The 27,698-nt window shown below is 38.8% G+C and overlaps 1 protein-coding gene across 2 annotated transcripts; it reads left to right on the top strand.

Moving 5' to 3' along the window:
- Positions 1-3,086: 3,086 nt before the first annotated feature.
- LOC121860949 lies at positions 3,087-27,302 on the top strand. Of its 2 annotated transcripts, XM_042358349.1 has the most exons (5): positions 3,087-3,323; positions 7,841-7,983; positions 16,740-17,032; positions 23,338-23,499; positions 25,846-27,302. In XM_042358349.1, exons 3-5 carry the CDS (start codon positions 16,767-16,769, stop codon positions 26,072-26,074), a joined length of 657 nt encoding a protein of 218 aa, XP_042214283.1. In that variant the 5' UTR covers positions 3,087-3,323; positions 7,841-7,983; positions 16,740-16,766; the 3' UTR covers positions 26,075-27,302. The 2 variants fall into 2 exon arrangements, with proteins under 2 accessions (XP_042214283.1, XP_042214282.1); XM_042358348.1 differs by lacking the exon at positions 7,841-7,983.
- The last annotated feature ends 396 nt before the right edge of the window (positions 27,303-27,698 follow it).

Here is a 27,698-nt window from a genome sequence, read left to right as displayed (position 1 = left end):
TATAAGTGACGTGAAACAGTAGAATTTGGTACTACATAAATTTAGATTTTCCTTAAATACTATTCAAACAGGCTTTAATCCCTGTAATGATCGTAAGTTGTTTCATATCTTTGGATCAGGTCAGGCATGACTCGTGCACTAGAGGATAGGATTCTTTCTTACCCTCTTGATCATCTTATTACTATTATAATACATTTTCAAATATTCACTTTCATTGTGAGAGGTTTGTTACCTTATTTTTCATTATATTCCAATAAACATTCAATGGCTAACGGCGTGTTTACATATCAGTGTTTACATTCAAGGGTAATGTCAAGGTCGTCGTCCCTTTAGAATAAAATCCTTCCCTGGGAAACGGTCGGTAAATTTATATCTAGCTCGTTATGTGACATTGTGAGATGTTGTGTTGTTGACTCTCTTATTGATGTTCCCACTGCTGTACCATCCTTGCTCATTCAGTGACATTACCCACATGAATCAGACCTATATATATATATATACTGTATATATATATATATATATATATATATATATATATATATATATATATATATATATATATATATATATATATATATATATATATATATATATATATATATATATATATATATATATATATAGGTCTGTTATATTTCACACAAAGCCTGTTCATCGAGCTGATGGCGCCGTGAACCTCATTGGGAAAGTCTAGAATTGCTTTTACTGTCCTTGTGGCCTAGCCGGTAAGCGTTCCCTAGTCCCACCCAGTAGGTCGAGGGTTCGATTCCTTGCTGGTGAGGTCGTTGATTATATGTTCAAAGTCCGCGTGTTATATGGACTAAAAATGAAGTATATATATATAGCTGTTACACTTAATGAATATTATGTATTTCTTTGTGTATGAACCTCTGTCCTGAGTGGCAGTGAGAAGTGCTACTGTGGGGTACGGGTTATTTGGTTCACACTCAGGATGGGATGGAGAAAGGAAACTCACAATGTGCTCTCTGTATGCATATTGTATTGGATGTACAGTGCAGCTTGGTGCTGGGAAGTGGCAGCGTGGTTACAAGCGTGATGTAGAGAGAGCTGGTTGGTGAGGGTGCTCAGAGGAGGACCAGCTTGTGGGTCGCCATGCTCGCCGGCGAGAGCGAGGACCGACAGGCAGGAGGTGGAGGTGTTGCTTGCTGGTTGGTGGAGGTAGAAAGAGCGGTAGGTCACCACGAGGTCAGGTCTTATATAGCGGAGGTAGGCGTGGCTTAAAAGTTGACCTCCGTCATGTAAGGCGGCGCTGGTTGACCTAGACCACGAGGCATACACTGGGGAATTCGCGGGGTCGGCTACTCAGCGACAAGCGTTTGTAGGGGAGGAATCCACTACAATACCACCCTCAGTGTCAAGACCTGACTCAATTACTCAGAATAGGGAAACTCTACTCCAAGCTTTGTCAATAAATTTGTTAAGCTAAAAAATTGCTCATTCATATACTCATAAAAGTTGAAAAAGAACGCAGCCATGTTAGGTAAAGCACCACTAACTGACGTGTTGGGGAGGTCCGGTGCTGATAAGGACGAATCATGATCTCGTGACCAACTGTATGTATACTGTAGTGGATAGGATCCACTACAATGCAGTACGTATGTAGGTATATTTAACAGATCATTCAGTATCTAAAGGGCTAAAATATTTATCATATTTTGTCATGAAATAGGAACAAAATATTTATAAGTTACAAATTTAGAACTGAAAACTGCATGTAGGTACAGTACACAATATAATACAGGGTATTGGATAAGTTTAGGTTTAGGAGGGAGATAGGAAGGAACTGGTTCACAAATAAGGTGGTAGATGAGTGGAACAAGCTTAGCAACTTTATAGTAAGTGCTGGAACGCTGGAAAGTTTTAAAAAGAGGTTAGATAGATTCATGGAAGATAGAGAGTGGTAGTAACTCTCGACAGGAGCTGCTATGCACAGGCCAACCGGCCTATTACAGACGCCTTATTTTCTTATGTTCTTATGTTCTTTCATATTTACTGCCATATAAAATAGAATCTTTTGTCTACAAGTAAAATTATATTAAATTTATTTATGTACAGCTCACTAGTACTGGTGGAAAGTTAACGGCTTCTTAAATTTATTTATATTTAAATAGGATGACCGAAAAATAACACTTTACCCTAACTTCATCTACCCTTGCCTAACCAAATCTACCGAGTCCCTAACCTAATCTCTCTTACTCTAACTTAGCTTTAACTAACCCAATCTAACCAAACCTAACCTATCCCCATGTAACGTTACAATGTTTAATCATCAGGTGAAATAATCTGGTGGGGCTAATGTTCAGGTGAACCATTAAACATCACTAACTCATCAGAGTAACGCCACCTGTCATATCACACTGTCTCATCATACTGTCATATCATGCTCTTACCATACTGTCATCATATTGCCCTATCAATGATAGCATGAGATAGTATGATAGGCTATCGTACTATCTCATGCTGTATATCATAGAGTATCACAATGCTGCCATATCATGGGGTATCATCATACTCTCTCATCATGCTGTCTCATACTGTCATAGCATAGGGTATCAGCATACTGTCTCACTTTATCTCACCATACTGTCATATTCACTCAGCGTATTATATACTCACATGCTATCTCATTATACTGTTATAATATCAACTGTCTCGTCATACTGTTATATCAGTCTTATAACAGTAGTTATTGTCACTATTACCAATTAAAATTATCATTGCATGTACACAAGACATCATTCTACTTTCTATTACCAAATTATAACCAACTATCGTCTGTTTTTTTAGCTGACGAAAGTGTGAATTTGATGTGACTTCGACGGTAAATATGCTTCATAACATCCTTTTCTGTCCAGTTGTAACAGTTATATCTATACATACATTAAATTCGGCGTAAAAAGGAGCCAGAACTGATTATCCTTAACAGTGAAGTAACGTTGCCTAGGTGGAGAGTGGTGGGCGGGGCGTAACACGTGGGGTGAGTGTGGTGGGCGGAGTAAGGACACCGGCGATACGCTACTGTTATAAGTCGCAGGTTCTCGAGAGGCGCCGTAGTCAGTGTTGAGAGATAGCTGGTCGTGTTTGGTAGTGTTAATTTATTGTCCTTGCACGTAGTTTACTTTTTACCTTTTACTTTGTTGTTATTTTAAAGATTTATTTTAATATATTTCCCAGTAATTCATAGGGCTTTGGAAATGTCCAGATCATAGTGACAGATTGTAAAGAAATAGCTTAAAACGTTTACCATCAAATAAATGAAGAGCCCGGCCATGTGACAAACCTCAGTTCTAAAACACAGGAAGGTAAGACAAGTGCCGTGTATTATTTGTTTTATTATATATACAGTATATTTTTTGTTATGAATTTGATAGTGTGATACCTGAAAGGACATAAAGCACAGAAACGGAGTCAAGTGGAAGTTTTCTATATTTATAAAAAAATAATAATTTTTCTTCCTGCAGATATATTATTGAATAGTATTGAAGCCTAAGCAAAGGACACAACTAGAAACAACTGATGGCTTTGTCAGTTATCCTTGGTCAAAGTACCTTATTGTTTACTACTGTTGTATAGCTGTACTGTTTTTGTACTTGGTTGATTGATTGATTGATACGTTTATTGAGATACAAAAAAAACATTAATACATCTCAAAGGGATGAAGTGACATAAGTCATCCCCACCCCAGTCCAGGAATGTCCCTCTCAGGACTCACATAAATCCCTAATATTTCATATAATCAGTTATAGTACATAGTTATATTCTAGATGCAAAATTTCTATATTTCTTTAATATTTCATCTATTTTACTATTTTTAAACATCCACTCTATTTGCTTGGGGACATTATTTATATGGGCTTTTCTATATACATTAAGCAATGGGCATTCCAGTATATAATGTGGCAGGGTATGGGATCTGGATGTTCTACAAACTCTACATTCTTTATCCTGTTCACTTCTCTCAGCTCCAAGTTCCCAATAATATTTATATCCTAATCTTAACCTCATATACACTGAATCTTTCCACCTACTCCTATCTTTCCCATATGTAAATTTTGTGTTCATGAGAACATGATGGTAATGTTTCATTGTTTCACTTTTCGCGTATATTTCATTCCTTTTGAAATTATTTTCTATTGATTGTATTTTCCGGAATTTGCTCCTTAATTGCTTCAAGGTTTAGTACATATTATGTCGATCTCTGCCTTTTCCGTGGCTGTTTTTACTATTATATCTACTGCTTCATTAAGACCAATCCCCACATGTGAAGGGACCCATACAAATTGAACATTATGGCCATTTTTCCTTATTGTATTTACTAATTTTCTACATGAACCAATATGTGTCCAAAGACTGGACTCCCACTGTTCAAAGAATCCAAAGCTGCCCTACTATCAACAAAAAAATATGCATCTTTGGAAATTATATATCGTACTGTACCTCCGAACTACCACTGGAATTTATATCTTTAAGATGAAATGGCAAAATACGTTCTTGGTATAACGTGCGCGTGTGTTTGTGTAAATGTAAACTAAGTGTCCCGGCCAATTCATTTAGTGGGGAAAATCAATACACTAACTAAAAATAAAACAACTAAACACTTCCCGGTGAGGAATTAAGTTTTTGCAGCATCAGTTTGTGTGTAAAATATGCTGTATGTGCAGGAAGCTGAGGGGGAAAATGAGCTTACCTGAAGATAAGTCACCCCAGCTTATTTTATCTTAAAATTAACAACGTTAACCTAACTGACGCTGACCTTCATTAACCTCATACTGACGTCAATCTGACTTAACTATCGCTAACCTTACCTTAATTTTCGTTAAATTAATTTAGCGTTAATCTAACACAATTTAACCTAAACTAATCCAAACCAGCGGGTAGAGTTAGGGTGCTTAATCCTCAGATATACACATTGTAGGTATAGAAATAATTTGCATACACATTACAAATATAATAACGCAGGTTTAGAGACATTAGCAAAAAACATTACAGGCCCCTGACAGAGATATACTATATTACCGGCAATTCTTATCAGCTGGCGGCCAAAGCTAGACCGATGACTCACTCAACTCGCAACCCGACTCTCACACCCTCTCTCACTACATCCTCACTTGCCCTAAGACCTCCTCCTACAGGTCCCCAGCCGTTACCAACACCTCTTCCCTCCAAGACCAGATATCCCTCCTCCTAGTCACAGGCCTGGCATTTGACATTATTAGGGACCTGCCACTCTTTGCCATAAACAGATAAAATGTACCGGGAACTTTCCCCCACACACTCATCATTCTCTCACTTTATGTAATTTGACAGAACCTATGACCCTTCAGGCTTTTACGCCCTTAATGTACGAGTCATAAAGGCAAGTATGAACTTTTCATACTTCCCTGTTGGGCGCTGTAAACGCTTCTGCGCTTCACCTTGCACAGGATGTAAGGGGGTGCCCAATAAACTAGCCCCCTCGGGGGCAAATCTGAATCTGAATCACTCAACTCGCCTTCACGACCACAAACTGACTGACACTTGTCACCCTTCACTACTATGATACCACCTACGCTGCCTCAAGGATAAGATACTTATTTTAGTCTTTGTGCTGTCTTCCCAATATCACAGTTACGGTGTAATAATTGACACTGGCAACTGTTTGTTTTAAAAAGAACTTGTAGTGGCGAAAATTATAATGAATTATACGTTGGTGAGTTATTTCCTGAGCCAGGCATTCTTTACTAGACTGTGTGTGTTGAACATGATTTATAATATAATTTGCCCCGCGAGGGGGCTAGATTATTGGGCACTCCGTTGCATCCTGTGCATGGCAAAGCGCAAAATGTGTTTGCAGCGCCCAACAGGGAAGCACGCAGAGTTCATGTGTGCCTAGTCGACTCATGCGTTTAAGGGCGTAAATTTTACGTTTAGGTATTCTATCAATGGTCTCATAGGGTATTGGGGGTTAACGTATAGTCAAGTGTGAATAGGATGGCATTTTAAATCCACTTCTTATATGCATTTCATTGTATCTTAAGTTACAAGGAAAATTTAGACCCCCGATGAAAACCCAACTCGGTTAAAAAGTATAACTAAATATAAAGGACAAACAAGACATATGAATCACTGATAATTTGGTGTTGTAAATGAATATGAAACTCATGGTTGTATAAGCATCTCAAAGGGTACTACTCAGTCGAATGCCCCCACCTACTGTAGAGCTGGTGGACGCCCCCCCCCCCCAGGGGGGTCTCAAGGTTGAAGAAGCCGCAAGCCCAGGAAACTGTGAGGGGCCAAACTTTTTCGGTGTGAGAGTTGTGAATGCTTGGAACAATCTGCCAGAGTGTTGTGACGGCACCGAGTGTGGGCTCTTTCAAGACCAGACTTTTTTTTTTTTTACGGGAATTAGCCAACCCGGGCACAGGTCAAACGACCCACAACGGAGCCTGGGGGGCGAAAAACAAGAACGGAAAGAAATTGAAAATATAGAAAAAAAGGTTATTCTATATTAATCTACACCACTTGACTAACGTTGGAGTAGGTTTACGCTCGACCAGTGGTGAAGAGAATAAACGTAAAAAGTAAGTAAAATTTATCAATACCTGTCTCATTGGTGGTATTGTAACACGTAGTTGTGTGTGATACTGACGGTATAAAGGACCTTATATTGACACAACTTTGACTCAGTGTACTATCACCAACAAACTCCTGTCACCTCTCCTGTGAGGCATGCGTACAGCTTCCAGCGTATAGCAGGGCTGTTGGATCACTTGGAGATCAGCCATCGCAGTTTATATTACCTGATGATTAAACATCTTAACACTATCTAAGGGATTTAGAGTGGGTCAAGTTATATTAGCGCTAGGGTATTATCTTCAAGTGAAGCTATGGTGCTAATATTCATGTGATCCGTATTGTCTGTATATTAATTTGATTGTATATATTATTAAGATCAAATTTATATATATGAACGTGTAGAACTGTGTATACTGAAGGAAGTATTCGATAACGGTAATATTCATTTTGTGTTGAATACGATGACAAGAATAAGTATTCAGTAATCAGTGATGCAATAATTGTCATGGTTACGAGACATACGAATGGGTGGTTATGGTGCAACGTAAGGTGGGGTTAGGGTAGTGTGTTTATTGGACCGTCTAGAGGTTGAACTGGTAGGTAGGATAAGGAGGGAGGGGGTGCTCTGCCATGATGCACGCACAGAGAGAGGCGCATGATTGCATCACTCTTTCACAATCATTCTCTCGACGTAAATAATGTCTAGTGAAAAATTTTAATGTAATGTATATTTTTTCCTTACATGGTCATTTATATTCTCGACTTTTTCTATAATATTGGTTGCTATTTCTGTCATTGATCGTATGTGTTTAGAGACTAGACAGGTGTGCAAACAGTGTTAACCAATTATAACTCAAGAAAACTAGGATCAACTGAAGAATAGCTCAGTTTATTTCACCTTAAGATCCCAATGTAACTTTATTTAACTCCTCGGGTAGCAATAGGGTGCTTAATCGAATCCAGGGAAAAAAAAGTCGAGAAAAAAAGTCGGAAAAAAGGCACGGAAAAAACCCGACCTAACCCAACCTAACCTAACTTAACTTAAACTAACTTAACCTAACCTACGTGCAATGCCATCATATATATAATGTGTTGTCACCGTACAAGTAATGTGACTTTTTTTCCTGTAACTTTATTTCCGTTCACCGCTTAATCATCAGGTGAAATAAATTTGGGGCTAATCGTAGGTGATCCAATACAAGTAGTGTTAGGCACGGGATAATTAACAAATGAAGAATATTGAGATGTAAGGGAATTGTTACAGTATGGTGTGAGATGGCGCAACACCAAGTATCCTCCCTAGGTGACGCGTGATCAGACTTGTCTTAACGTGTTAGACGGCTCCACATCCCTTTCCTCGCCAAACACGAGGAGTCTGTTGCAGCCATCACCCACAGTGCTCTAAAGGTCGGATCATTATAATTTTTATCATAGTAACAATGAAAATAACAATAATACTTGCATAAACTTTCTCCTTTCATGACCTGTGTACACTTATTAACAGTTAAATGTTCGACTTCATGGCATCAAGCCAGCCACGAAACACTCGCGCGAGCAATCAGGTAAGTATACACACAATTATAATGAATGTCTTCGAAATCCGATTTTTTATATCAGCGTAAATTATAAAATTTAGGCTCAATAACTTCCATCAAGTAAAAGTACCATGAAAGTGTGTGTGTGTGTGTACAAAAAAGTCCAATTTATTACTTTTCTTCCCGTAAATTTGGATCAGAAAAATTTCGTAAAAGTTGCTTATTCGAGAAACCAGACAACAAACGGGGCGGGGCCAAGTAAAAATGTTGCCAATTTGTATTTTCACTGAGCTGTCCTCCTACCTTGAATATGGCAACGTCGCAATACCAAACTTATGCATGGAGAGGTAGTAGCCTTGTAACGATGGAGTTGATTGGTGGACAATTTCGGGCACTAGACTGCAGGAGAACGGGGATTGTGGGGGAGAAAGGGGGATCCTTGCCCCAGAGATGAAACTGAGGGCTTCCTCACTGCCTTAATATAATGCTAAATATTTAACCCTCCTCAATCATGTTAAGATAAATTTTCTGATTATGGCTCTGAGCACACCCGTGAAGACGATCCCCACAGTTGCCAGTTTGCCATGATTACAGCTCCACATTCCATGATACAGGCCCTTCTACTTTTGCTTTTATCCTCTTTGCCACTGACCGACTCATTAGCTGCTTGGGTGATCGGTCACCTATCTGTTGTAAGGGGGGTGGGGGGATTTATTATTATTTTTTCTATAATTTCTTTACACTTTCTAAGTGTACTTATATCCTCTTTACATTTCTGATTGTTTATTCCTTTTAGTTTCTCTTTATTTATTTTCTTTTATGTATATTCTACATTCTTTTTATATATATTATATTTATTTTACTTCTTAGTTTCCCATACATTCTGATCTTTGGGATTACCTCATAAACCCTAGGTTACTGCACAATCATCAATTTTCACTATATTACTGTCCAGGCAGCTGCCACCACTCAGATTTTGTATCAGAATATACTGTATAACCTAACATTAATCTTTTAAACATTCGGTAGCAGCGAGGCGAGGGCTGGGCTCGTGGGGTCTATTGTATTCAATGGCACAAATTATTTGGAAGAATAAGAAGTAGATACATGCTGCGCTGATAATAATAGCATACAAGACATTATAATTATTTATTAAAAATTAAGATGAGTATCTGAAACACTTTAAAAAAACAATTCATGAACCACTCCTTGGGGTTTACTCAAGATTTAGTAAACATTACGTTAACACTGGTACAAAATATCAGGACCTACTACTACTTCACTGCTTTGCTGTCACTCGAAATCGAGTATGACGATCAAAGAGCTATGGTGAAATGAAATGAATTATTAAGGATGTTACCTACGTTGGTGAATTCTGTGGTGACTATAGAGGCCGATATGGGACTGGTGGGGTCGTTCACAGATGTTGCACATGTGAATGGCTACATCTAGAGCAGGAGGGGCGGCGGCAGTGTCTTTCCGGCGTTGGCACTTGTCTGCCTCGGTATGCAGTCGGGCCAACTCGAAAGTATTGACACCCTCTCGTGTGGTGCTCCTCCAAGCTTTGTGGTGTGGAGTAATCGTCTCCCAGGTGAGGGGGTCGATTTGGCACTTTTTCAGGTTTGTCTTTTGGCTATCCTTATACCTTTTCAGTTGCCCGCCAGCATTGTGTTTACTATTTGATAGGTGACTGTAAAATAACTGCTTTGGCAGTCTACTGTCGTCCATGCAGGCAACATGGCCAGTCCAGCATTGTTGTTCATGGATAATGGTAGCCTCAACGCTCCTACAGTTTGTGTCAGCGATAATATTGGTATTTGTTCTCTCTTCTTCCCAGCAAACTCGGAGGATGGAACGTAGACTACGTTGGTGAAAGTTTTCAAGTGCCTTGGGGTGCCCACTGTATGTGACCTATGTCTCGCTGCCATATAGCAGGGTGGGGAGGGCCACTGCTCGATATACATGCAACTTTGCAGATAATTTCAGGTCCCTACAGCTGAAGACATGGGTACGGAGTCTGCCAAAGGCTTGAGATGCACATATGATCCAATCGTGAATCTCTTCATCAATGTCCGCAGTGGTGGACAGGTGGGAGCTGAGATACCGAAAGTAGGTAACATTAGCGAGGGTAGTACTATTAAGCTGGATAGATGGTGGTGTGACTGAACCAGTGGTAGGCTGAAAGAGAATCTGAGTCTTAGGCCACGGCTGCACTGAGAGCGGGCAAGTGTTGTTGCCAGCTCATGCCCGCTGCCAGTGCGGCCACGTCTATGGGTTACAATGCTGCAGTCTTCTGCACCAGCCTGCTCTCGCCTGCCCGCTCTCAGTGCGGCCCCAGCCTTACGTACAATCACCTCAAGGCCGAAGTGTTCATGCGCATCTGCGTAGGTGTTCAAGATCTCCTGTAGGTTTCTGCATACTGAAGTTCAGTAATGGAAGCTGCCAACATCTTTGTTCCTGCCTGGAATCATCTTATGTTGAAAACACCCTTCATCTGGTACTCAATTCCCACCCCGACGGCTAAATTGGCACTGGCACGAGTAAGGAAGGCAGCCAAGAAAATGGAAAAACAGAGTAGGTGCCCCCTTTGGATGGGGAAGAACTCCAGACTCAGTGCCATTGTGCAGGGCACTGCCTTTCATGCCATCGTGAAGTTGCCTCACAACAGAGGGCTTCCCTGTTGACCAAGTGGTGAGTAGCCAGAGCGAGACCGATAGTGATGGAAGCCTGAATGGGGAGATTGAGCCCCAGACTGCCAGCGTGGTCTCTTTAATAACCTCAGGTCTGAAAACTGTCCATAACCCTGTACTTCTTCCATTATTTTTGGAGGAGGAACTCGCAGGACTAATGAAGGAACCTGTGTATAAAAATCCTATTGGAATAAGAGCTGTGAGACGCATTATCAGGAACTCCAGGGGTGATGAATTTGAAAGGGTTAACATATTGGTCAGTTTGATTTATGAAGCCAAGGCACTCTCTCTACTCAATTCAAGGTGGAACGAGTAGCACGAACGCTTAGGTTCATTTCATAGAACATCCGGAGTGTTAGCCGAAAAGAATTTGCCCTCACAATTTTTGGGACTTAGGCTTTTAAACCTTGAACTGCGACCCCTAGTGGGGCCTGCGTCCGCCAGCTTGAGGTATGGACACTCGACTGAGTAGTGGCTTCTGGGATGTTTATAAACTTCAGTTAATTCACCCCTTGCCAGTCTAGTATAAGCTAGGCAGTTGCAGGCATTCTAATCGCTCTGGGTAACTGAGGTGCCATAACACAGGCACCAGTCTGATTGCCTCTTTTTGGATATCTTCAATCAACTGACAGTCTCTAGCATATCACGGGAACCAGATGGGGTGACAGTACTCCAAACAGGGGAAGCACCTCACTCTTGAAGAGCATTACGAGGGATGGACTGTCTAGATATCTGAATGACCTTCTTAAAAGACCAACTAGCTTGGTTGCTTGATCCACCTTCTTCTCACAATAGCCCGAGAACTTTAGTTTGTTGTCAACATATACAACCAGGTTCTTTTCCCATTGGGACATGTGATATGCCTCCTTACTGTTGATATGACCTAGGTACATCCTCTTATACTTTGTGATATTGAATCTTAACAGTCATTTTTTAAACCATTAGCTGTCTTTTAGTCTATAGACAACTGTATTCTTGCCACAGATTACACTGTATCTATCTACTGTATTGACAGTCGTGTATTCAAGTGGTGTCACTGTGTGGGTGCTTGCTTAACACAAGGATTCTATACTGTAGGAGGATGGCTCACTCCAATGGGCAAACACTTTCATCTCTGAATGTGGTGCCGCTAAGTATAAAAAATAAAAAATTGATATGTTTTTCCATCGAGATAACCCAGCCTCAGTAGTCAAGACCTTCATTCACACGGTGTGCACATTCAAGTCTTCCCATGGTGAATCCAAGCTTCTTCAGCTGCATTTGTAATTGGAGAATGTTTAATTGCCTCCAGGAGTCATCTGTCATTACCTAGGGTAGTTACTTCCTGGGCCCAACACACCTTGGTTGGTCTCTAAGGTTCCCTGATTCTTTCCATTTCCTGCACCAAGGTCGGAACCGTGGACTTGGAAACTCTAAGTTCGTTAGCGATGCGAACAATAGAAAGAGAAGACTGTCTTGTGCCGACAATTTCTCCCCTAGTACAGAGCCTCTCATGCTGAATTTGCTACCTCAATATTAATCCCTTCTGTGTGTAAGTGAACTTTTGATAATCTATTCAAACATGCTTATGTTTGTTTTGGCTAACACCCGACTATTTATTTTGGTTAATGCCAGATGATTTTAGTCAGCATAGGAAGGACCTCTGCCCCCTGCAGTATTAACTCCTTTATTATGGTTTATGAAGACTTTTGTCAGTTATTTAAAAAAAATACCAGAATTACACAGACAGCAAAATCATTAATGTTCATATTAATAATTATAGAACAATTCAAATCAGTAGGATCAGGTGATTTTATTCCAGTGAAACCTAGTTGGGTATTTTATTGGAATGAAGAAGTGGGGTGACTGACCAAACTGAGCTCATGGCTATGCTAAACCTACTCTGATGCATACTGTACATCCTTATATAGTACAGGTAGTTCTGCTATAACGCGATAATTGTGTTCTTGTAAAATATCGTGTCATAGAAAATCGCATAATAGAAATAACAGGGCTTATGGAGAAAATAGGGTTAGGTGCAGATTACTCGAAATCGAAAAAATTTAGTAGTTAGCCTAACACAAAGGATAGCACAGTCTAAATAAATGTTACATTCATATCTAATAATGAAATCATACAGTAAATGTAACACTTTACCTTGAAAAAATATGAATGTAACTTGATGGGGGAGAAGGGTGATTTTGAGGTTGATAACATCGAGCTTCTCTTCAAGTGTTATATCCTTTCTTTTACGATAATCACCGGAAATTCTATCATCAGAACGCTTTTTGGAGATATTCTTCTTTACCATATTCACAGTTAATACCACAAAATTGGAGAAATAGTAAGCAAAAATTGCGTTATAGCAAACAAGCGTTCGCGTTATACAAATATTGTTCCGAATTCATAAATCGCGTTAGAGCAAATTCGCGTTATCAAAACACGCGTTATAGCAGAACTCACTGTACATGTACAAGTGATCGAGGGCCCTTCGTGCCCGGTGAAAGCTTGAACTCTCGTGCTTGGCTTGCGCGCAACCGCCGTCCGGCTGACAGCATACAGCGAATGAGGGTGCGCCAAGTCCGTAGACTTGCATCGTTTTCCAGCGTAAATAAAATGGTTAATTAATGCCTTCCTAAAGAAACCATCGACATGGAACCAGGTTTGTTCCACTCTATGAATTTTTTGCAATTTTTCCACCAAGTTTGATGAAAAACGATTGTGCCGTTACGGCTGGTCAGAACAGACAGACAGATACGCAGACACACTGCTATTTCTATAGTATATTAAATTCATATTTTTATAATATATTATTCCTTTTCTGCTGTATTGCTTAGTACAGTATTATTATAATATACACCATGCATGAAGCAATCTACACATACAGTACAGTGACCCCTCGTTTAACGAACACCTCGGTTAACGTAATTTCAATTAACGAACTGCCTTCCATAAGGATCTTCAATTCGGTTAACGAAAAAAAATTCGGTTAACGAAGTTCTTACGAACCGACCTCAACATGTTTTCGCTTGCACTGACCGGGCAACCAGCTTTAGTATCAGTCCGCCAATACATTAATCGGTTCTAGGGCTTAAATTCCTTACTATTTTAGTAAATATCAAGAAGTTTATACTATTCAATAATTTTAAAAGTTTAATATTCAATTTTTTAGTCATTTTAACAATTATTGAACTTAATTGAAGTTAAAGTGACTAGTTTAATGCACGGCATCCAGCCTCTTAACACAGCAAACAGGAGTTAGTCTCTCTCTGTTTTCACTGGAGGTAACATCTTGCTTGAGACTCTTCAACTGAATGCTTTTTTTCTGTGTTTCCAAGCAAATTATTGGTCATTTTGAAATATATTTTACATATTGACAATATATAATGCAGTGCAGTGTTGATTTAAAGAAAATAATCTTGAATTACACCAGAACGCTAAAATTTTATGGGTGAAATGGCGCCATGGGGTGACTTCTCTTGTACCCCAATGCCTTCTCTTCTTCCTTCTCCTCCACCCCCATTCTAAATACCATCATCATCATCCAGGAGCCTTCTACATACACACCTCAAAGTAAGTGAACTTTTCTACCATTTTTGTTGAATTTAGGAAATTTTCGGTGAGCTGGAACCAATTACCCAAAAACCCATTGAAACAATGGTGTCGGTTAACGAACTTTTCGGTTAACGAACGACCTTCTGGAACGGATTGAGTTCGTTAATGGAGGGGTCACTGTATTATGAGTTCTGAGGATTTCAGTATTTTGAACCATTGTATGATCCGTTGTGTGATTTGCCAAGATCCTAATGTCCCTGTGTGAAGAAGTTTCCTGGTCTACAATAATCATTAATTAAAAAAAATTCCTCGTACAGTATACTGCATGTTTTGTTTTTAAAGCCTTATCACTCATACTGGTATTCTTCCTTATAAGAAACATCTACTGTATGTATATATTATTTATATTCAGTTTATATTCCAACATCTATTTATTATAGGTAGTAGGTAGTAGGCAGCTACCAAACAGGGAGGTAATACCGCCTGGGAAGATATTGGAAGCATAATGTGTTATCTAATGGTAGACCCTGCTGCCATATGGCATCACGAAAATTGTGACCAAGTCCCAGGTTGCTGATCTGACTTTCTGCCTCATCATTTTTTCTAAATTTATTTATGGCTCATTATTATTATTATTTATAATTTGTATTAATAGTATTAATATTTTATTTTATTATAATTGTTATTTATTATTATTAATTTTATTGTTATTATTATTATTATTATTATTATTATTATTATTATTATTATCATTATTATCATTATTATTATTATTATTATTGTTGTTGTTTTATTATACTTTCGCCCCCAAGGCCTTGATGTGGGTCATTAAAAATTACCTGTGCCTGAGTGGCTTAATGAACGTAAAAAAAAAAAAAAAAAAATATTTCCTAGCAAAATTGTCTCGGAAAATGTTACACCAATCAGCTCTATTGTTACACGATTACTATGGATTCATTCCTTTACCGATATTGACTGTAGTACAGTGGTCCCTCGGTTAACGAACACAATTCTTTCTACAGATTCGTTCGTTAACCAAAAATTTCGTTAACCGAATCTATTACAATATTTCTGTGGGATATTGGGTAATTGGTTCCAACTCACAGAAAAAGTTCATACATGTACAAAAGTACTGTATACCAGTAATAGAATTAACAAAACATTAAATATGAACTAAATAGATTACTGTACTGTACAGTATACTGTGTATGTCGTATTACCGGCAGCTTTGTTTACATATCAAACAACTACAGCTGATTGTCGAGTATGTTAACTAAATTTCAGAATGACCAATAATTTTAATATAAAAAATGCAGAAATATTCAAGAGACCAACTTTCTTGATATTTACTTCACTGGAAACTAATGTAAACATAGAACCAATTACTGTATTGGCGGACTAGCCGATCAGCTGATGCGCACAACAAAACGTGTTTGTCGTAAGGATTTCGTTAATCGAACTGAAAATCCTTATGGGAGCTAATTCGTTAACCGAGGGGCTACTGTATTGTGTCGCTGCCACATGTACAGTCAGGGTAAAAAGTCTTGAACAATTATCAATATCTGGCATCTATTTCTGATTTATACATACCCTGTATATGGTTGGGATATACTAATAACATTACTTATCATCACATATTATGCCTGAACCACAAAATGGGATAAAACTCTCCCTAATACCTAAACGTACATAAACGCCATCACAAGGGGGTAAAGGAACTCTGAGGCAACTGTACATAGACTATGCAGGTATACAAACAATGTACTGACCATACATGTATACTGATATACAAACTGTACATAAATTGCAGGTATACAGTGAGTGGTAAACATTATATTCACTTAACCAAGACTGACTGAAAGAGGTTATAACAACATTCTAGTCATAACATCAGTGATAAAGGGATCTTAAAATTATGATGATATTAACTTGACAAATGAAAGCATGCCATAAGACCTTGAAGTATTTTATTTTATTTATTCAGAGATAGTAACATATCAGTTTTTACTATACAGTACAGTATTGTTCAGTACTACTGTACTCTCTTTACCACTGATCGGACTGTTAGCTGCTTGGGCAATCAGTCACATCTCTCTTACTCACTTGCGGCAAGTACTTTACTGTATACTGGGGATGTAGTAGGTCCAGAAAGTATCTGTACCTGTCTGAGACTATGACCTCTAGTGGGGCAGGTCTCTGCCAACTCTAGATGATTCATATACCGGGTACCTGTACTTAGCATACAGAGCAAAATCACAAGGCTCAGCAGAAGCCCAGGACCTAATACCAGAGATGACTATACAGTACAGTTCAAAGATACAATATGTTACATACTAGAGTAGAGCAGTGTGTGTGTGTGTGTGTGTGTATGTAGGTATTTATTTACTGATTCTGATATTGACAGGCAGAGAGTCAACTACACGACATCATCATGGGTCTTGGCTTCGGGCAATCGGAGAAAGATGAAAATGGTTCACCACAAGAACATGGCAGTAAAGAAAAACAACAGGATGATGATGTACGCGACACACAACAAAATTTGGATACATATGTCTGTAGCCAGCCCATACCCCAGCCTCAACACACAAGGACGCCAAAGCGCCCTTATGTAGATGAGGATGATTCTGAAAGCCAACAGAAGCGGCTATGTATGAATAACACAGATCATCCAGATGTTCAGCAGCATTCTACTAATCAGTAAGAAACATAATGCCATATTGAGTTGCATTTTAAATCTTTTCTTATCTTGTATTTGTGATTTCAATTTAACATGCCATCTTCCAGCATACAGCAAGTTAAATGGTGCTTTTCCTTGTGTTTCACTGCACACCTTACACTACACTACACTTGAACTTCGGAAACAGCATGGCATCCCAGTGGTCCTCCATACTCTCCAGATCTGGTCGCCTGTGACTTCTGGCTGTTTGCAAAGTTCAAATTGATTCTCAAGGGGAAGAAGATCATGGACAGAATGGAGATCCAGGACACATTGCAGAAGGTGTTCTCCAGCCTCACCAACAAGGACTTCCAGATCTGCTTCCAGAAGTGGGAGGAGGGGATTCAGTGCTGCATTGAGGCCTCTGAAGAATATTTTAAGGGTGACTAAAGTTTCACTGTAATATCTTAAAAAAATATTGATTTTATGAAGCCAATCCGGGAACTTTTGGATCACACCTCGTGTATGTATATATATATATATATATATATATATATATATATATATATATATATATATATATATATATATATATATATATATATATATATATATATATATATATATATATATATATATATATATAAAACATGTAAATACATTATCTTATCCTTAAAATTGTTTATACGGTAAGGTAAAGTTTCAGCTTAGATTTTCTACACTTGGCATATTGTCTCATATTTCCTTTTGGATCCACATTTTTGCCTATTCCACAGTCTTGAAAATTAGATGAGGTGGTCCAACCAGCTTGATGTAGAACAGGCATGGTGTAAGACTGGTGCTGAAACAAGTTCTTGTGGAATTAATACTGTACAGTACAGTACTGTACTGTACTGTAATAGTGTTTATGCAACTGAATGAGTGCTCTCATTCACTTATTGGTGTGATTAATTACAGATGAACCATGCGGTGGTCGACAAAGTTAAGAAGAAACTCCAGAAATTCAAGGCGTCGGTTAAGTCAAACGATGAGCAGGACAGGAGGGTGTATGCAAGAGCAAGGAACCAAGCAAAGTCAGAGTGTAGAAGGGCTGACAAGGAGTTCCAGAGGCTGGTTGCAAGCGAGGTAAATTCAAACCCAAAAGAGTTTTACTTCTATGCAAAGTCGAAATTAAAAATGCGGATTAGAAGTATCAGACCTGAGGCTTGAAGATGGTAGTTATGCAGATTCTGACCAGGACAAAGCTTCTTTTTACCTTGGTGTTCACAATAGAGGATGTGATTAACCTACCTGTGTTTGAGGACAGATGGTTCGACACAGCACTGACCCACATTGTGTTCACAGAATAGGTTATAAGAAATAAACTGTCAAAGCTAAAGGTTCATAAGAGTCCCAGCCTTGACATGGTGCATCCCAGAGTGCTAAGAGAGTTGTGCAACGAGCTTGCTGAGGTCCTGAAGATCCTGTTTTGTAAATGCCTGGATGAGCAAAAGGTCCCCAGTGATTGGAAAATGGCTTAGGTGAGTCCTATCTTCAAGAGGGGCGATTGTCACTCCACGAACAACTATAGACTGGTGAGCCTGACCAGCATAGTATGTAAAGTACTTGAGAGCATTATAAGAGATGCCATGATGGAACATCTATTACAAAACACCCTTATAAAGGATTGCCAACACGGTTTTATGCTGGGGAGCTCCTGCTTAACACAATTGCTCAAAGTACTGGATATTTGGACCCATATTCTGGAACAGGGTGGTAATATTGACAACCTATACCTAGATTTTGCCAAGGCTTTCGAGAGCGTACCCCATGAAAGGCTAAAAATTAAACTGGAAGGGTACAGGATTCGGGGAAATGTCTTAGCGTGGATTGAAGACTTTCTACATGACCGCAAGCAGTGTGTGGTGATTAATGGCACAAAAGCATCTTGTGCACCCGTCACAAGCTGGATACCACAGGGCAGTGTATTAGGCCCGCTGTTGTTTGTTTGCTTCATAAATGACATATCTGACGCTGTACATTCCTCCATACAAATGTTTGCGGATGATGCCAAGTTATTTCTGGAAATTAAGAACCAAGCAGACTGTGAAGAGCTACAGAAAGGTCTCTAAAAGCTTCAACAACGGTCTAAGATATGGTTGCTAAGATTCAATGTCACGAAGTGTAAGAGGCTGCACCTGGGATGTACCAACTGTAAGGGGGTGTATCATATGTCCCAACGGAATGAAGAAACTGCATTAATTGAGACTGAATGTGAAAAGGACCTAGGTGTGTATGTTGACAATGAGCTGAATTTCTTGGGCCATTGCAAGAAGAAGGTGAATCAGGCTGTGATGGGCCGAGTTCTTCTCATTTTATAATTTACCATCCAGATATTCTTTCCTGTTATTATTCTTCAATTCTTTATGAATAAATATACTTTATATTCTTATACAAGTAATTCTCTTCTCAGTTATGTATGTTCTTTATATTAAACTGTAATGATGTATTTATTTAATAATTTCTATGCTGTGTCATTAGTTCCACAATGTACGGTTCGGTACATACATGTCTTATCTTTCTTTTCTTGTACTTTCCAAGTCTTTCATTTCTTTCATATATATTATATTTACTCAGTTTCAATGTTCTTACCTTTCTGAAGTATACTCTGTTTTACGTCTATTCTTATACATGGGTTAGTCTGGGGAACCATGTTATTCTTAGTGCAACACTTTTTATACTTACAAAGGGTAGCTGCCACCACCCAGACTTTTCATTATATAACATAACTCATGGAAAGTTTTTGGGTAGTGTGGTAGATGTATAGGCACGTGAGTAAGTATTATTTTCTGGGAACCAATGTTTACAAGGAGTAGAGTGGTGATACTCGTAGATTACTAATTCAATATTTATTAACACAGTGAGTGGCTAAGATGCATCTTAGATTCACTCAGACAAAACAGAACCGCAAATTAACTTATTAAGTCATCAAACACTTCAAGAATTTATTACCTCATTAACCATCTCCAAATACTTATTATACCATTAAACAACTCCAAGTACTTATACCATTCAACAACTATAACTCATTACTTCATTAGACAACTGTTGTATTATTTCTTTGACAAGTAAGATTCAGAAATTACTACACACTGTCAATAACACTGGGCCTGCAGGTCTTACTTTTATAGGTAACAAACTACATCTTCAATACTTGGTTACAACATTTAACAATCAACAAATTATTCCATTGTTACTGCAAGTGGATAATATGACTCACTTGACACTATCCCAAATCAACTTATAACCTCACGTTCTATCGGCATGAACATGATACGTTTCCTTCAGTTCATGTACTCAACTCTCATAACATATTTCCTGGTAATATCAACATTTATGGGCTCACTACTTAACCTGGGATTTCCATATTTCTGTTAGTTAATCCCCCAATCAAGATACAATAATACTTAGGCTCGTGTAACCGTGAGGAGTGCCTCAGGGTATATATCCCGGGTGTCTCCATAACAAATGAAGATCGCTGTTAGGGGGTCGGTTGTAGACCGACACATGCCAAGGGAGCTGGCGCCTGAGTTGCAGGAAAAGGACTTCCCAGTTTAATCCTGTTGAATTAATGGCATCGTCCAACCTGGCTACCGACCTACGGTAGCCGATGAGTATTCAGCTCAACACACTGGCCTGGAGAGACGTTGAGGAAGAGTCGCGAATGCGTCAATAATTAACTTCAACTATACAAAACATACGTCTGGCAACGGTCCTGACGATACCTAAATCTCTACGTTACTCGACTTAATTGGCATAGAAGTTACTATGTTAAAACATGAACACTGATATTTACAAAATTGACTAAGTTAAACTGAATTAATAGGCGGCGGGGAACACACGTTAACATACCTGGAGAGACGTTGAGGAAGACTCACGATTGCGTGATTCTCCCTCGTGTAGAGGTATATACGTGCACCCGCGGGGCAGCTTGGGCCTCCGTATTCATACCAGAAAGGTCGATCTTACCCACAACAGACCTTCTCTACCATTTTGGATCACCGTATACTTAATTATAAACTCCGGTGTTCCTGATCAGGGTAATTTCCTGTGTCTGTTCATATAATCTAATCAGAGGTTGAGCTTGCCAGGAAAAGGCGGAATATACACGTTGATAACATTAATTCTGCGAGCTCAGGCCTGAGGCGAACAAGGAGCTATTCACGGGGAGACGTTAGATCTTGGAGATTATACAGGTTGACAGAATAGCTCAGGAGATTAATGACTTTCTTAAATAGACAACTGACACTAACTTAACTATAAACATCAGATTCTCTGATGTCTGGGCGACAAAATTATATAACTTCACGAGCGATCAGAAACTCATGGATATCCCCACGGACGACATAAAATATGCCACTCTAGCTGGCAAACTCGACACTCACTTACTTGACACGTTTTACTAACAATAAGGATAGTTGAAGCGTTCAACACCACTCACAATGGATCTTGAATGTTCCAACTGTAAACAGACATATCTAAGTTGACTCAAAACAAGGGTGTTCTCTCTCACATTCAAATTCATTTTATAGAGAGGTTAGTTTCAGTAAGTCAGAGAAAATGAGATAACTGAGGGCTGAGGCGTCTTGAAGTGATGAGAAAATGGACTCCTCAGATGGAGGACTCAAACGGAAGCAGAATTTCATGTTTGTGGGCTATTAGTTTAATATGAATCATTTGATTTTGGCACTAACTGACGTGTATGACCGTGGTCGTTACAAGGCAACTAAATTATTAGGTCTTATAAGAAGGTCGTTCAGATATCTAGACGGTCTGTCCCTCGTAACGATCTTCAAGAGTGAGGTGCTTCCCTGTCTGGAGTACTGTCAACTCGTCTGGTCCCCGAGATATGCTAGGGACTGTCAGTTGATTGAAAATGTCCAAAGGAGGGCCACCAGGCTAGTGCCAGCACTTCGGCACCTCAGCTACCCTGAAAGATTAGAACACCTGAAATTGCCTAGCTTATACTACAGATGGGCAAGGGAGGACCAAATTGAGGTGTATATACATCTCAAAGGGCATTACTCAGTTGAGTGCCCTTACCTGGAACTAACGGATGCTCGCCCCACAAGGGGTCACAGATCAAGGTTAAAAAGCCGCAAGCCCAGAAAACTGTGAGGGGTAACTTTTTCGGATTGAGAGTTGTGAACTCTTGGAACAATCTGCCAGAGAGTGTTGTGACAGCACTGAGTGTGATCCCTTTCAAGACCAGACTTGACCAACACTGGAGCAGGTTCAGATACATTCAGGAGTCGGTGCATTTCCACTACTTGCCAACAGTGCATAAGAGATGTGACTGATCGCCCAAGTGGCTAACAAGCCGATCAGTGGTGAAGAGGATAAAAGTAAAAAGTATAAAGAGGAAACATTGAAATGGCCATAAAACGTTCATGATGATGATACATATTTCACTTCATATGATACTACTCCAGGACTTGAGCCAACCAGGTACATTACCAGCCTTCATATCCCATTACACAGGAGCATTGATGGTAAATAATTCAAACGCTGTATTGAGCTGTTTCACACACATACACTTGACACAAATGGTGGAATACATGTTATAATTATGTACTTTTGCTTTTCACTTTTATCCTCTTCACCACTGATCAGCTCGTTAGCTGCTTGGGCGATCGGTCACGTCTCTGTTACACACTGTTGGCAAGTACTGAGAATGCACCGGCTCCTGAATGTATCTGAACCTGCTCCAGTGATGGTCAAGTTTAGTCTTGAAACAGCCCACTCTCTGGTAGGCTGTTCCACGAGTTCACAACTCTTGCTCCAAAAAAATTTGCCCTCACAGTTTTATGGACTTATGGCTTCTTTGAGATGTTTATACACCTCAATTAGATCCCCCTTTACCCGTCTGTAGTATAAGTAAGGCAATTTCAGCATTCTAATCTCTCTGGGTAGCTAAGGTGCCAAAGTGCCAGCACCAGTCAGGTAGCCCTCCTTCCTCATTTTCAATCAACTGACAGTCCCTAGCATATCTCGGGGACCAGACGGGGTGACATTACTCCAGGCGGGAAAGCACCTCGCTCTTGAAGATTGTTAAGAGGGATGGACCATTTAGATTCAATATATGAATGGTCCATCCTCACACAGTTAACCACATGTTGTCCACAGATTTTTGTTTACACTTCATGCACAATACTTGTACACTTTTTTTTTATTGCCATTAACCAGACATTCATGTAATGGTACATGTTTTGAGAATAACTTTTAAAATTCTTATACTGTATTGTCTTTATTTTGTCAAGACAGAAATTTTTCCTTACAGTTCCTTGTTATAATTCATGTTTTACAGGAATGGTAGTACAGGTACTGGCAATACGTCTACTTCACCAGAATGGAACATTCCTTCAGGAATGTTAGAGAGAGAGGTACAGGATAGTGATGGTGGTGGTAGTGACACTGACCACACCGAGAATGCTTCACAGCCACCTCAAGCACCCATAAATGAGTATGAGTAAGTATTACCTTGTGTTTCAAATTACAGTGAAACTTTATAAGAAACAGAACTGTATACAGTAAAGTATATACAGCCACTCCTTGACTTACGATGGGGTTAGGGACCTAAATCCAGGTCGTAAGTCGAAAATGAGAAGATAATACATAGAAATTCTAAAATGGGTGTCTCTTTTTCTTCTCAGCACCACAAAACTCTCACTTTATGCTTGCCAGTCATTTTAAAGGGCATTACAAACGAATATTTTGTCAGTACACAGCGCAATCACTAATGTCGGAACTCGAAAATTCGTAATTTGAAATTTTTTTGGTACGACTGGGGTGCTCGTAAGTCGAGTAGGTCGTAAGTCGAGGAGTGGCTGTATATATACAGTACAGGGGTACTTCCTTTATCCTCTTTAGCACTTATCAGTTTCTTAGCAGGTTGATCAGATCTTTACTACACCTTGTTGGCAGGTACTGTACTGGGCATACACAGGCTCTTAAATGAACCTGTACATGTGTCAATAGTATACCAGATAAGCCTTTTGTTAATTTTTTCATGCATGCCTTTCTCAAGTGCACACACACACACACACACACACACACACACACATTTGTTTCATTCATCCATTCTTACTACTATTGTAACTATATTAGATGTGTTCTGTTATGCATTTGGTCAAGGGTTTTTTTAATTGTTCCATAATTGCAAAATGTTTTTGAATTGCATTTTATTGCTGAGTGGGTTAAAGACATACAGTATATATATATATACTGTATATATATATATATATATATATATATATATATATATATATATATATATATATATATATATATATATATATATATATATATATATATATATATATATATATACAGCTAGACCCCGACTTACGACTGCTTCGACTTACGACCGTCGGGACTTACGACCGCTGCAGTTGTGACCATTTTTTTTTTTCAATTTTCTTTTTTTTTCAAATGACGCACGTATTTTCTATACCGAAACGTTTCCAGTTAATGTAGGCTTCATGTATAATTAGAAAATTATGGGGGCCCCATGTGCATTCAGCTGACTACAGTCAACCCTTGCTTTATGCGGTCCCACTTTACGTGTTTCCACGTTTACGCGGTACCCTGCCGAAACCGGAATGCTCACTTTCCGCGGTGTGTGTACCCTTTTACGCGGAGAGCGGCGCGAGCAGGGTGCACATAAGGTCGCCCAGTCATCAAAACATTACCGAGTTCTTCACCCGCCACCCACCACAGCCGGTCCAAGTCAGTGATAGTGATAATGATAGTGAGGATATGGACTTATATGGACTTTGAGGGGTTTGACAAAGAGGCCCTGCAAGCTCTGTGGTGGATAGTGATACAATTGATACAAGTGAGGGCCAATAATCTGCCCTCTGCCTCGGAACCAACCCCCCATCCCTGTGTGCCCAGCCATCTTTTCTACTAATGTAAGTGTTAAAAAACCTAATATTATTGATATTTCTCTTAATTATTAATTGTGTGTGCATACCATCATAAAATTAAGAAGTTATTTTTACTACAACGTAGGTATTGTGTCTGAAAAAGTGGAGTTTGGGGGTCGGCCCGGTCTCTATTTCAATTAATCCCGTATGTTATGTTGTTCACTTTACGCGGGCCGCCGTGGGTTGAAATAACTGCGTAAAGTGAGGGTTCACTGTACATTAAAGGTAAGTGCTCAGTCACACTGTATCCATTCCTCATTATTTATTACTTTCACTGTACTGTATTTCATTGTAGAATTTTTATTTATTTTTTTATTTTTTTATTTTTTATTATTATCTATGTCGGACTTACTCTGAGTAAATATGTTATCTTTTGTGCAAAATATATGACATTTATGTTCAAAATATTCCTGGTCTTACAAGGAATCCAGCAATGTCAATTATATTATCCTAACCTTAGTTTGAGGTATTATTTATTACTATACCTGGTTTTCCCCCCAAAATTTCTCAGAGAGGGAAGAGCCAGCGAGTGTAGTGTGAGAAGAGGGGGAGGGAGTTGAGTCCATTATTTGAATGGACATTAACTTGGCGACTGTATTTCTCTATTTCTCTTAAGTATTAATTGTGTGCATGTACCATCATAAAATTAAGATGTTATTTTTACTAGAACATAGGTATTGTGTTGGAAAAAGTGGAGTTTGGGGGTCAGCTGGTCTCTATTTCATTTAATCCCATATGTTATGTTATTCACTTTACGCGTTTCTCACTTTCCGCGGTACCCTGTGGGTTACATTAATCCAGGTTTACAGTTACAGTGTACAGTATAGGGTAGTTAACTTATAATGTCTGGTATATTGGGAAGAATAATATGTTTGTTCATCTTCCAGGAGTGTAATGGCCACATCTTCACCACAGCAGACAAACCCCAGTGCTTACCAAGACACTGATGAAAGGATTCTAGATTTGTCACCTGAGGAGATTATAGCTGCCTTAGGGCTAAATGGGACCATAGACATCCCAGGTATTCCCTTTTATCAGGAAGATTCTGGGGAGGAAATGACGGAGCCAGAATTTTTCGGCGAATTTATCCGATACAGTACTAAATTTTCTGGTTAGTTACCTTTATCCTGGGGAAGAAACTCAGTCATTTAACTCTCCTTTTTTGGTTCAAATGGGGTGGATTTTGTTTGATCTTATTTGCTATCTCAAGCTAAATATGCATATCTATGATTTTTTATTTATTTTATTTATTTTTTAAGTCTCACACGCAATAATTGGTAGGAAACGATTCTCATATTCTGTTTTACAAATTAAAAATTTCCATTTTGAGAAACGTAAGACGGAATACTTTACCATTATTATTATTATTTTTTTTTTTTTTTATTATTACCTGGGTAAAGATTCATTATTTGCTCACTACTGTATTATTAAAGCAGTATAGTACAGTGCAGGTATATTTTACAGAAATAAAAGACAGTTTTTATCTATGAAATTATGAGTCAGAATAGGGAAAAAGTGTTCTGGAACAACTACAGTACATATATTTTTAAAAGAAAACCAAAGAATTGGCAGAGGAAAATATTATCAATTGGCAGTGAAGAAATTGCTCTTAACTCTGTGTAAGAGAGGGAGGATACTCTACTGTACTGTTATCTGAGAGCTGTCATCTCGTAGTGTTTAAGGAACCTTACCCCCAGGTGCCTGCCCCTGCAATAATGATTCCCATGTACTACACATGAGTGTCATTGATGCTTATTCTAGTGTGAATTAATTTAGGTAAAGATAAGCACGCTATGCATACGGCATTACTATGTGTGCAGCATAACATTCCCAGTAATTCGTTTAGTCAGAATTCTGACTATTATCAGGGAATGCAGTAGTAGAATACATTATTAACTGCAGTATACAATTACATATTACTGCACAGTACTACAGTATATACAAATTGGTACTGTATTTCTAAATTATTCTCTTCAAATACAAGTGTAATAAGTGCAGGTAGTAGAACCATTAGAACAATAATCCTGCCTAAAAAACTGTACTATCTCCAGAAAAGTGACAGATACTTGCAAAAGAATGTTACATTACCATAATCATTTCCTTCCCAAATATAATCTAATTTGTGTAGACATGTACTTGTCAACTCCAGATTACAGTGTTAACTCATGTGCAACATGTGTCTTCAAATAATATTAATACTATAGAGTACAGTACAGTTAAGCCCTGACTTATATCTGCCAATTTACCATCATATTTTGAATCATTGTGTCTTGGACCTTTAATGTTAATTCACTTAATGCTATAAATTGATGTAAATAGAGCAAATAATACAGTAACAATCTACCGATCACAGAGTAAATGATGGGAGTTGCTATATGACAACAAGCCCCACACAACCTATAAGTCCACACCTGACTCAGGGAGGAATAGCCTGGTTAAATATTCCATGACTTAAGTTTCAGTAATATTTGACAGTGTTTGAATGGAAAATAGTAACTTTTGAAATGCGTTAATAGTTTTTAATCAGATATACCTGGAGGGAATAATAGTGTATAACTTACGTAAACCCGGTGAGGCCAAGAACAATCCTTTCCAGCTACAGTGTCAGTATTAGTGTACAGTACAGCACAGATTATCTTAATGTCTGGTGGGTTTCTTTTGAATAAAAGCCATACTGTACAACACAGGTATACAGTATACAAAATATATATACAGTGATCCCTCGGTTAATGAGCGCCTT

Source organism: Homarus americanus, unplaced genomic scaffold (genome assembly GCF_018991925.1).
Source record: "Homarus americanus isolate GMGI-L3 unplaced genomic scaffold, GMGI_Hamer_2.0 scaffold52806, whole genome shotgun sequence".
Classification (NCBI taxonomy): domain Eukaryota; kingdom Metazoa; phylum Arthropoda; class Malacostraca; order Decapoda; family Nephropidae; genus Homarus; species Homarus americanus.
Note: the sequence above shows the minus strand (reverse complement) of the source record. Positions and strands in the feature narration are given on the sequence as shown.

Bases quoted from the DNA above. Each gene is read 5' to 3' on its own strand.
- LOC121860949 (XM_042358348.1), top strand. From the start codon at position 16,767: ATGGGTCTTGGCTTCGGGCAATCGGAGAAAGATGAAAATGGTTCACCA. The intron at 17,033-23,337 runs GTAAGAAACATA...CATGTTTTACAG, and splicing joins CAGCAGCATTCTACTAATCA to GAATGGTAGTACAGGTACTG. The intron at 23,500-25,845 runs GTAAGTATTACC...TTCATCTTCCAG, and splicing joins GCACCCATAAATGAGTATGA to GAGTGTAATGGCCACATCTT.